Source organism: Sardina pilchardus, chromosome 12, assembly GCF_963854185.1.
Source record: "Sardina pilchardus chromosome 12, fSarPil1.1, whole genome shotgun sequence".
Classification (NCBI taxonomy): domain Eukaryota; kingdom Metazoa; phylum Chordata; class Actinopteri; order Clupeiformes; family Clupeidae; genus Sardina; species Sardina pilchardus.
Genome location: NC_085005.1, coordinates 11512653 through 11524780, shown reverse-complemented (window position 1 = coordinate 11524780; position 12128 = coordinate 11512653). Strand labels below are relative to the sequence as shown.

Sequence of the window (12128 nt, the reverse complement as noted above, 5' to 3'; positions counted from 1 at the left end):
TCTCTTTAAAGGAATGGGAGGAGTGCAGAGATGGCATGTCTGTGTGTGCGCGTGTGGGTGGGTGGTGCTGCTATTATTATGTTGTCCTTAATCATAAACTTGACATACCACATAGCATTGCGCAATATGACTGCCACTAATTATTTATACCTCTCATGGAGATGCACACTTTGTAGCTTGTTGTTGTCTGGCAGGAATAAGATATGAGAAATAATATGTTTTCTGTTACAAGAGGGGGCTGTTATCTTGAATGATACTTTTCTGTAATTTGTGTATGTACAGTAGCGGCTGTACATGACTGCAAAAGAACTTATTACAGTAGGTTACATTCCATTGTTTTGCAACCAGTCTGAGTGTGGCACACTGGAACAGCCTTACGACTGCTGGAGAACGCTATGTTCAACAGGAGGGCCCTCAACATCATTAAAGACAGTATAACCATCCCCTTCATAACCTATTGTGTTACACACACTCCTCCTCTGAGGTCTCTATGGGAGTACTGTATAAGAGCAACAAGCCTGAACAACTATTTTTAATCACAGACCATTAGGTTGAATAGCACTAACCCACTTGCCTTTTCCCCAACACTGCAAACTGGCCTTGCAAAGTCACCTCGCTGCTCACACAAACACATGCATACAGTACACAAACTGTCTTCACATGAGGGGCACAAGGGGAAAGCAGCGATGTCAGGTGATTTCATTTGTCTAATTTAGAAAAAGTGAAAAACAACCTTTTTACTTTCAAGTTTCAAAAGAGCTGTGGCCCTTGTTGAGTGAAACAGACTTTTCCTATGCACTTTTTTTTAAAGTATGTTCATTTATTACTAATACTGCATATCAATCTGAAAATTGCATATTCTAACTGGTGAAAACCAATACAGACGCCCAGTGATTAACATCACTGGAATTATCTAGTGTTCTATTTAGGCCTCTGGCAGTAGCCATGTTGTTTTGTCTGTCCATGCACCCCATTCTTGTGAACATAACATCTCGGGGGAATGCAATACTTGAGTGAGGCAGAGAGCAAAGAATCACATGCACAAGTTCTACAGTGTGATTTATACTGGGACTTCCTCTCCACTTTTTGCAATCTTGAAGTTTCTCCCTATACTACGGCAGTTCATTGTGTCATATCTTAAAGGGACTTACAGTAGGACTTTATGCTACCACCTGAACTAAATGCACATTTACAATGAAAGGGCTTGGGTGACCTTGCCCTGTTGGTACTGTTCACATGCCTATGTATTAGCACCTAGAGTTTCAACATATACTGTATATCATTTTACATATAAACATTTGAGAATGTTTTGACTGCTTATGAGATTTACCTGACTGATTTATCTGCTATTATTGTTGGTCAACTGTGTCACAGAGGAGTTGATAAACTGCTGATCTCATCATTGAGTTATGTCTCCAGCTATAAAACACTACATGTTAATGCCAAGACTGTCATTTCAGGGGCAGGCCAAATCGTCTCCACTGCTAGCATACCAAATGAGGGTCATGTGTCTGTTAACCTAGACTCAAGAAGCCCTTGAAAACAGAGTGACACACACCACAGACAGGCAGGATTAACAAAGGAAAGGATAAAACAACTAAACCTTTACACTTAACAGACAAGGGTTTCTGATTTGGTGAGTCAGCTGTTTAATTGTTTTCTTTAGGTGTTTTATGTTTCAAATAAGAAAATAGTTTCAGAAATGTATCTAACATATTTTTGAAATGTATCATTTCTGAATTTTCACAAAATCCATTTTCACATAATGCAAATGTATTTCTGTAGTTGTTTGATATACACAAACCTACTACTCAGCAATGCAGGTGAATGAACATGTGTGTCTCTTCTATTAATCAAAGAGTATACTGTACAGTATGCCCCAATCCACCTGGTAGGCTCACTATGGCATAGCATATACAGTAGCTGAGTATTTAAGAACCATCCACAGCTCTAGTATGAATCACAGTGTCCAATATGTGTCTAAACAATGCATTTACTAGACACAACAAAGCTTTGACCTGAGGCTGTTTATGTAACTGGTTTTAACAGGCACCTACTGTAACTCTCTTCATGGGGATGTGTGCACAGATAGGCTGGATGGGTGATGGTGATGTGGACAGCATTCACCGACTGCATAGTAGTGGAATGTAACACAGTAACTAACTATAATGTGGTACACATGCAGATCAAGCTCTGCTGCACTAGCTATTCAATGGGCTACCTCAGCTAATGAGGGGTCCAAGCAGGGAAGCTTCAGAAACCTAATTGTTTTTGCAAAGATTACTTGTCTCCCTTCTCTGTCCTCAAAGTTGGACAACAAAATCTGTAAGTTCCACTGCAGGCACCAAACTTCGCGTGGCTTCCAAACCATGCAGGGATTTTGCGTAACTATAATTATCTCACCTTGACTCTAGGTGGCGTTATAATAAGCACATTTACGCTTTGGGTCATATCTCAGACTTCAAAGCTAAGCGTAGGCTACAGCCCTGAGTGAAGGGTATGATGATGTGGGGCTATTTTAATGCAAAGGCCAATGGAAGGATTCATGAAATAACTGGCCTTAAATAAAGCTTATGAGCACAACTGTATATATACAGTGTATATATATATAGCCTATACTATTAGCTTTACATATCATTCAAATAATGTATACGCCTACTGAGCATGAGTACTGTGCTCTATAATGGTGTGGATGATCACACTGTCATCCATTACTGAATTCATTGGAAATTGAAAAGATAAGTGTTTTTCCCCCCCTTCTGTAGCTCACCATGGCATTCGCTAGTGTCAGCTGGCAAACGCCCACTTTTGAAGACTATAGTGTCTATAGTCAGTTATCTGATGAAGAGCTGATCCAGCTGGCCGTTGAACGAAGCCTAACAGATGCCTGCGGACCCTCTCAACCTGTTCGTCAGTCGACTTATTCACCACCTACACAAATGCAGTCTGTGCCCTCTCGAGATGAATTTGCAGTCAGGAGACTAAATGCGATGCACACTCAGAATGTCCCTCCCCTGGCCCATCCACCTCACACAGACAGTCTCAGCAGGTGAGGTGAAACTTTGTAGGTGTGCTGTATGCAAAACAAAAAAAGGGGTCCCATCAGGGAAAAAAACATTGTATTTACATTCCTTATTTTCCCTATAAATGTGATTCACAGCAAAAATTTCCTCACGCAGATTATGACTGCGATTCGGGCAGGGGGGTTGGGGTTAAGGACAAGGGGGAGCTGTCATAACAATGTACAGTTGTACAGTTTGGCCCAAATCTCAGAACCTGCCGAGCATATTCAAGTTTCAAGCATATTCAGGTTCATCTGGCTTCACCCAGCTACATTAAACCACCTTTTACCACGGAACCATTAAAGCACAAATTAAAATGTCACAAAAAAGATGGGAAAGAGAGCTTATAAGAGGCACTCCATCCCAGTATGACAGTATTTGGTACCATGCTGATAAAATGTTGTCAAAGGAATCTCCATTAATCAGAGTATGTCAAGCAGAGGTGTAAAATGTTTGGCTTCAGAAAGTATAAGTCCTGCCACATGTTCGTTCCAACCATTCACTTAATAATCCGATTCTAATTAGCACAGCTCTTAAGCCAGGTAGATCAGGTAATTAATGAAATCACCTGTGTTAAGCGTGCAGGTAGAACCAACTTAATGGCAGCGCTTTCACTTTCTGAAGCCGGACGTGTACATCTCTGGTAAGTGAAACTTTAAAAGTGGATGGAAGTCAAAACTGATTCTATTGACACATTGAAATTGATTCGACTTACAAGTGCAAATGACATGCACTCAACATTCTTTAGAGGCTGCATGCCAGCTTTAGTAAAATGTCATAGTAGGGTGAGCATTACAAGAACCAATGGTAATGTTTGCTGATTGGTTTATGGCTCTTGACCACAAGAATTTCATTCACTATCATATACAGTACAGTAATTCATTAGTACATTGCAATAGTTTATAAACTACTGGAATACTTTTATCTCTGTTACTGTTTATTTATAGTATAAGAATGGGCATAACAACTTCTCGAATTTCTATCTGATAACAGTGAAGTTCAAGGTGAGGGAAAGAGGGGTAAACATTTCTTTAGTGAAGACAGGGAGAAGATACTGGAATGAAAAAGCAGAAGACAATCCTGAGAGGTTACAGTTAAATCTGTGGAGTAAAGATCACCCTTTATGTAAATTCACTTTGTTTAGTCTCTGCAATATTATTGCTGCTTCTTCAAGTCTTAGTCATCTCACACTTTAGAATGCAATGACTAACTATGGCCTACACTAGTTACTCGTTTAGATGGTGAACACCACAACACACCTTTAGTTAATGGAAATATCTCTCTTATTGCAGTGAAATATCCCATTTAAACTCTGCCATCTTGAAGGATGATGCCGAAACAGTCAGTAAAATTGTACGCAGAATGCCGACAGAGCGTCTGAACAAACCAGATGAGGAAGGATGGATACATCTGCATGAGGCTGCATATGAGGGTTCTCTGGAGTGTTTGAAGGTGCTTGCAAAGGGTATGACTGAAAATCAATTTCCTATATCAACAACAGTTTTGTTTTCCTACTGAGTAAATACTGATGTCATTGTGAGTAGTAGGCACTGTTATTTTGTACCCTCTTTTTTTTACTGCTGTGACACTATATAACTAGTTTTTCTTTGTTTCTCTATCCCAACAAATTATAGCTTTTCCGCGACTAATCAACAAGTGCACCCGGAAGAGCCAAACCCCTCTGATGTTGGCTGTTGCTCGCAAACATCTTTCATGTGCCCAGTTTCTGATCGCAGCTGGAGGAGATCCTAACATTGCCAAAATCACAGGAGAGACACCTCTCTTCAAAGGTATACAAATAAAATACAGTTAAAAAAAATGTTAGACTAAGAATAAGAATAATTACAGTACAAATGCTGTTTCTGTACAGTATGTCTAAAACATTAACAGCAGACACCAAGAATGAAAGCTGTCTAAATAATTGCTGTTGTGTGTTCCAGCTTGTGAGAGGGGAGATGAGAAGATGGTGTCGCTTATTCTGAAAGCTGGAGGGAATATATCAAGGGGCAGTGAAAAAGGATTGACACCTTTACATGAAGCAGTGGGAAACGGATATGTCAACATTTGTAAGCTACTGATGGAAGCTGGAGCGAACATCAGGGCCAAGAATAATTACGGCGTTGATCCAGTGTTCACAGCCGCCATGATGGGATCCACAGAAGTACTGCGTTTCTTAATTATGTGTGGTGAGTTTCATTAAGATTCTCAATTACTTGCGTAGAATAATTTTTCCTAGGTGGCCTTTACTCTGAGAGGGTTCAGTGAGTGCTTCTGAGCACTATTACTCAAATTCAGTTGAGAGATTGGCTGCAGCAACTTGAGCTATAGGTAGAACCGAGCATTTCTTTTACCGTATCGGTACTCGGTGACGTCAAGAAACAGATCTACAGTATGTGAAAAATCACTGGAATTATCCTTTAAGGCTCGGCAAACAGATGTGATTTGACCTGTTTTCCGGTGTAGCCTTTTGACGTTCGGCATAAATCACATTGTTGAGGATACTGTGGGCCTAAAAACTCATAATATTCCTAGCCTAAATATGTATAATATTCCTGAATAAGTCCTCAGTTCTGAAATTATTTTTTTAACCATGTTTTGGCTGAATGCACATAGCTATCAAATAATATCATGCAGTGACTTTTTAAAATTCTCCCTCATTCTTGTTAAAGTTAATGAACCAGCTCTTATTTGCATACATTATAGGAGGAGATATTAACACTCAAGCTAACGATGGAGCAACAGCTTTATATGAAGCATCCAAGAATGGTCATGAAAAAGTGGTGAAGCTACTTCTGTCCAGAAATGCAGATGTGAACAAAACAACTAAGGCAGGACTGACCCCTCTTCATGTTGCATCAAAGAATGGACACGTGGGGTGAGTGGTCTCAAGATGTTGTGAAGTGTGAAACACTCATACAGTATCTACTGAGGTCAAGACCAGGCAGGGTGTACCTCTAACCTTAACACCACCCTCCTCCCCCCTCCACACACACACACAAACACACACACACATACACCTCATTTTCAATGTATGCTATTTGTACCAGTGTATAATTAGATGTGGATGCTATTAGTTTAAGAGACATATTAAAGTAATTAGTTAGTGTGATATAGCTGGGTGTTGAGTACTGTTACATGACACTGACATCAGTGCAGCTTGTCCAAATGGGTGCTGTAGATGGGACAGTTCTCCATTGTCAGAACACCATGTCATTGCTGCTGCAGGCATTTAATGTCAACTTCTTTACGCTTTCTGGACAGAGTTGTGTTGTTACTGCTTCCACATACCAGCAAAGACGTTGTGAGACGCAGTGGTATTAGTCCACTTCACCTTGCAGCAGAGCGCAACAGAGACGTGGTCTTGGAGATTCTCATTGAGGCAGGCTTTGATGTCAACACCCAGCTGTCAATGGACTATTCTAATATGTATGAGGACCGTCGCACCACAGCGCTCTACTTCACGGTGCGCTGCAGTAACGTAGAGGCGACCTCCATGCTGTTGGAGGCTGGTGCTGACCCCAATCTGGATATCTTCAACCCTCTCCTGGTGGCCATAAGGAAAGGATATATGGAGATGGCATCCCTGCTGATGGAGTATGGTGCAAATGTGAACGCCTGCATGCCAACACACCCAACCACTTTCCCAGGGGCGTTACTCTTCTGTATGAAGCAGACGCGCATTTTCAAGCTCCTGCTGGATAATGGATGTGATGCCAATGCATGTTTCAATTGTGTTTACGGAAACGGGCCACATCCTCCAGTCAAGGTCAGGCATCCTTGCCTGCACATGTATGGAACTGAAGATGCTAATACTACAACAGCACAACAGCAGGTCAGGGGGAATGTACTGTATTCCTAGAGTTCATGTATACTCTGTAGTAGATATATATTTTGAACATCTTATCCTTCTTTTCCTCTTCAGTTCTGTGAGGTGATGGCAGGACCTTCTCACTCTCCGTGGGCTGGACCTATAATTGATCTCCTCTTGGATTACGTGGGTCATGTGAAATTGTGTTCAAGACTCACTGAACTTCTGGACAGTAACAAGGACTGGCAATCAATAAAATCAAGTATGTGCTTTTCCTTCCTGGTAATCTTCACTTTATGTCCAAATGGCTATTCAACGAGAAGCTAATAGACTGATGGCTGGCCACGTTTGCGCAAATTACTCTATGATTGACCAGGTTTTGTACATTTCCTTTCTACTCTGAGTGACTGCACAGTTATGATTATAGTGTATTTCATTGGCTGCATGTGTGATGTTCCATAGGCTATGTTCCGCCAAGCACACTTCTTTATTGGAGTCTATAAAGTACTAGTGCAGTGCCCATGCAAACAATGAAACTTGTTGCCAAATGACGTTGATGCAGGTAGATCATGTTAGATTGTGATGATGTAGAATCAAGCCCGTGCAGTTAGTGGAGCTTTTTACTGTCTTAAAAAAAGTTAAAAAAAAGTGAAGGGGAAAGGTGTTTGAGTTGCAGCTAATGGAAATACTAGACACATTATACATACCCGTGTGTTTTTGCTGTTGTTGGGAAATGAGCCTAAAGCTAACCGTGGCCTAAAAGCTGGCCATGGCAATGCCAGTGCTATGAACTCGGAAGTGATGTTTGAATGAATGTTATGCCCATAGCCGATGTCCAGATCAAGAGTCAAGAACGGCTGTATTAAATGCAAATTTTAACAAAATGCTACCGATGTGTCGGCATTGTAAGATCAGCAACCTGATCAGGCAACAGAACCGCGCTAGGCAACTGCGGTTGTTGATGAGTAGCCTATGCAACGTTGACTTTAACAGCCTGCTTACCAACATGGGTGCATGTGTGTCGGACTCAGCATGTTTATCCAACATTAACAATCTTGAAACGGTCCGTTGTTTACGTGAGACATCGTAATTTCCATGAATGGCAACACGTGAGTTTGTCAGCGAAATGTGCTTTTTTGTTTCTATGCTGGAGTGAGTTAGAAGGGGCGTGGCTAAAGGGCGGAGAGCGGTAGAATTGTGGGATTGCGGTAGAGTTGTATTTTGCTTAATTTAACAATATCTTTGTCATGTTTTGTCCAGAAAGGACCAAACTTTGCACTTTGCAAGACCTGTGTCAAATTTTAGATCAGTCGGATGAGTGGTTCGAGAGTTATGCGTGGCACACACAGACAGAGTGACACACAGACAGACGTTCCTTGTATTAATAGATAGATATACCAATGGATTACTATGTATAACCTTCACTGACTGATATTTTCTCAAAGAGTTCTCAAATTTTCACAGCACTGAAAAATGACCTTGAAATGTCCTTGAAACTTAGGGCCACCTTTCTCCTTGATGCATCTGTGCCGAGTGAGGATCCGCCAGTTGGTAGGACATCGCAAACTGAGGAGGATGACCAGCCTTCCTCTGCCCGGCCGACTCATCAAGTACCTGTTCTACGACAACGGAGAGTCTGAGGATTTCTTGCATCGTGGTTTAGACTAAGTGTGTACACATTCTCTTTCAGTTGCAGAGAAATGGAGCAGCTCTTTCAGAATGGACCCTTTCAGTCAACAAAGATGCAATGCGACAACAGCACCACCATACTCTGAAACAAATGATTTCTAATGGTGATTTTTTGTTCTTGCTGCACTGAGCAAAGCGCACAGCATAGTTGAACATTGACGGCAGCGCATTGACGATGAGAGGCATATCAAATGTGTTTTAAAAAGGACTCGCAGAATTCAAAACAGTGTTTACCTACTGTAGTTAAACAATGATAGCAGACAGACTGACTAAAATCCAGTTGTTGCCACCATCATATGCAAATTCCAGAACTTGAAATGAAAACAGGTCAAGGAAAGCCCAATGTTTCATAACCTATGGTGTCAGCAGACTCAGCGCCAGACCAGCTCAGCTACAGGAATTCCAAGGAAAGAAATTCCATGACTGTAGCCCTTTTCCCTTAAAAAGTTGATTTGCTTAAATGCTACAGTATGCACATCAAAAAGTAAGTGCCACATGTGATGGAAAAGGACTTATGTCAGTGTAACGTAGGCTTTGTCGTGCTCGTTCGCCCGAGGTGGATTAACCCTCTGGAGTGGGCTGGAGGGTTACATCTTCTCGGCTATATTAAAGTAGACTAGCCTACATCACATGCCTACCACCACACTATCTATAAGAGAGATGGGATGCGTCTTGCATGAGTTAATATATGAATAGCCTGAGCTAATAAAAAATAGGCCTAGGCTACACCCTGAACTGATCCCCTGTTTGAGTTAGTTTGAGTTTTTTGGCAGACTATATAGGTGTAAGGAGCCACGACCGCACAGCAAAAGTGCCGCAAGGGCGCAGCAAATTATCTTCAGAAACAATATATTTAAGCTAACGATATTCACACCGGCCCAAAACGTTAACGGCCCATCGGGAATCTTCACGAATCTCCCGATTAGCCACCCGGGCCTGCACACACACACACACACACACAAACACACACACACACACACACACACACACATGCACACGCACACATGATACATGCGTAGCCTAATTGCACCTGTAGGGGGAACACGGGGCGCTGTGTGTGACTTGTGCACTGATAAAGGGGTGGGTGATCGATTTGCCTGGCATCGATTGATTCAGTTTCAGCACCACCGTAGTGAACAGCTCTCGTTAAGAGCTTCTTAAGAAGCTTCTTTGGCTTGATCTTAAGGTTCTCCTAAAAAGGCCGTTAAGTACGCGTCTGGGAAACACCCGTATCTTAGCGCTCCTTCTTTGGAGCCTTCTTAAGTCCTTAAGAAAGATCGAATCTGGGAAACGCAGCCAATCACAGTACCCAAGGACAAAACGTTTTAACGCAAAACGTTTGCATTTCCAATTTCTTTGTTTCCATGAGTGTTTAACAGGTGTGAAAATTCAAAACCCCCATGTTATTTTCCCATAGAAAAAATCTCAAGATACCGGAACTCCTTATTTGGGCGAAGATGGTGGCTTTTTTGTAGAATTCTAGAAGGGAGGGGGTGTATGGCGGGTGTCACATTATATGTTTTATGTTATATGTTATATGTTATATGTTATATGTTATATGTTATGTGTGATGTGTAATGTGCGATGTGTGATATGTTATATGTGATGTGAACATCAAATGCTGCTATCTCTTTTATGGAATGTACTGATGTGTGAAGAAGAGTATCCTTATAGGACAATAAAGACTCTATCTATCTATCTCTCACGTTTCAATGTGTGCACTCAGTGGCTCTGGCACGCGGTGCAACTTAGCTAGCCCAGTTTATTCATTAAGATCCAAACAGAGATGAAGTTAGAAGCGATCAAACACCTCCATGTTTTCCCTATTAAAATACAGTTACACGAGTAGTCACACAACCAAGTATGGTGAGACAAAATAAAACGTGGTGCATTTCTAAGCAGCTTAGAGGGATAACTATATTGTATGGCGCAGTAATATCCTCACTCTTGCACTTTCAGTTTCACTTTGGAGTGAGGATATTACTGCTCCGAGTCTAAGTGCTCCCAATTGTTATTCCGCCACACAATATAGTTATCCCTCTTACCTGCTTAGAAATGCACCACGTTTTATTTTGTCTCAACATACTTGGTCATGTCGTGTAACTCTATTTTAATAGGGAAAACATGGAGGTGTTTGGTCGCTTCTAACTTCATCTCTGTTTGGATCCTAAAGAATGAACTGGGCTAGCTAGTGCTATCAAAGTTGTGCCACGCACCAGAGCCAGTGAGTGCATGCATTGAAATGTGAGAGGTATATATCAACTTGTCTAAGTTAAGGGAATAACATGGTTTACTATGAAAAAACGGTGAAGTGTTCCTTTAATATTAAGACATGTATGGTAGGAAAAATTTTCTCAGACATATAGTGTTTCCATTGAAATATGACATGCCATATTTCTCTACTGTACAAAACGTCAAAGGCCTAGTATCTTCAGATAGAATTCAGAGTAGTTTGGGTGCCTGATGTAAATGGCCACAGTTAAAATCAAATGAGCTTCAGAACAACACCCTTTTCTAGACACAGGTGTTACAAGGTTATTGTTTGAGTGAAAGATGCGTCGTACAACAGTAGTATGGTATACGAAAATCACATCTGGCTGACATCTGGAGTCCTGGACTAGCATTCAGTAGGCCTACCCTGAAAAGTTGGGGGTCCAATACCTGGCTCCACTGTTGTGTCCTTGAGCAAGGCATGTACTGTAGCACTGGGGAGAATGGCCCTAAATTGACATGTACATTGTTTTGAATTAAAAAAAAACTGTCTAAATTGCATGAAAATGAATAAATGTAGCCTAAACATAGATGTCCCTCTAATGCCCCAAGGGATGGGACCAGGTGGGCAGTATTTTTGTCATATTATATTTTTGTCATATTATGGCTGTTCCTGAATCAGTTGTTATATTAGGCCTACAGTATGTATATTGTAAAATGGGGTTTGCTCATGCACAGTATGTGGGAATACGGTCATAAGACTGTAGCGCTCTATGATCTTTGGTAATACCAGAGATCCTTAAGAACCCTTTTGTGAATCGTCTCGCTTGTTCAACTGTCTTTGGTAATACGCTGACATAGTGGAATTCTGGAAGGTTTCAAATGTCATTTTGGAAGTTGCTATGCAACAAGTTACCTAAGTTCCACGTAACATGGTTATTTAACTCAGGTTTCAAGTTTCAAGTTTTATTGGTGTTAGAAAATAGATGCTATTCTGCCTCTAAATATGTTATTTTTCTTGTATTAATGGTTTTTGAGTCATTAACAGTAAACATTATACATACCAGATTTTGTTGTCGTTTTGATGTTATTTTGGGCATTCAGGTATTTGAGTGTATGGAAAGTGTTGGTAAATAGGCATTTGCAGGTATATAGAAGGTGGTGCTATCTATTTAATTTTATATATCAGTTTTTCAGATATCAACTGTCACTAACGTTCAATCAAAACAGTGCTGTAAGCCTACAGAGCACAATACTCTTGTGGGTGCCCCTTTTAAATATTCCCGATTGAGCAATGGGCCAAATATACAGTAACTTGCAGAACCCCCCTAGCTCTATTCTTCTTTTTTTATCCATCT

At 41.0% G+C, this 12128-nt stretch overlaps 1 protein-coding gene across 1 annotated transcript; it reads left to right on the top strand.

Moving 5' to 3' along the window:
• The first annotated feature begins 1557 nt into the window (after positions 1 to 1557).
• LOC134097812 (ankyrin repeat and SOCS box protein 2-like) lies at positions 1558 to 10329 on the top strand. Its single transcript, XM_062550759.1, has 9 exons — positions 1558 to 1636; positions 2766 to 3049; positions 4355 to 4527; positions 4697 to 4852; positions 5003 to 5248; positions 5766 to 5937; positions 6324 to 6894; positions 6985 to 7132; positions 8372 to 10329. Exons 2-9 carry the CDS (start codon positions 2772 to 2774, stop codon positions 8536 to 8538), a joined length of 1911 nt encoding a protein of 636 aa, XP_062406743.1. The 5' UTR covers positions 1558 to 1636; positions 2766 to 2771; the 3' UTR covers positions 8539 to 10329.
• The last annotated feature ends 1799 nt before the right edge of the window (positions 10330 to 12128 follow it).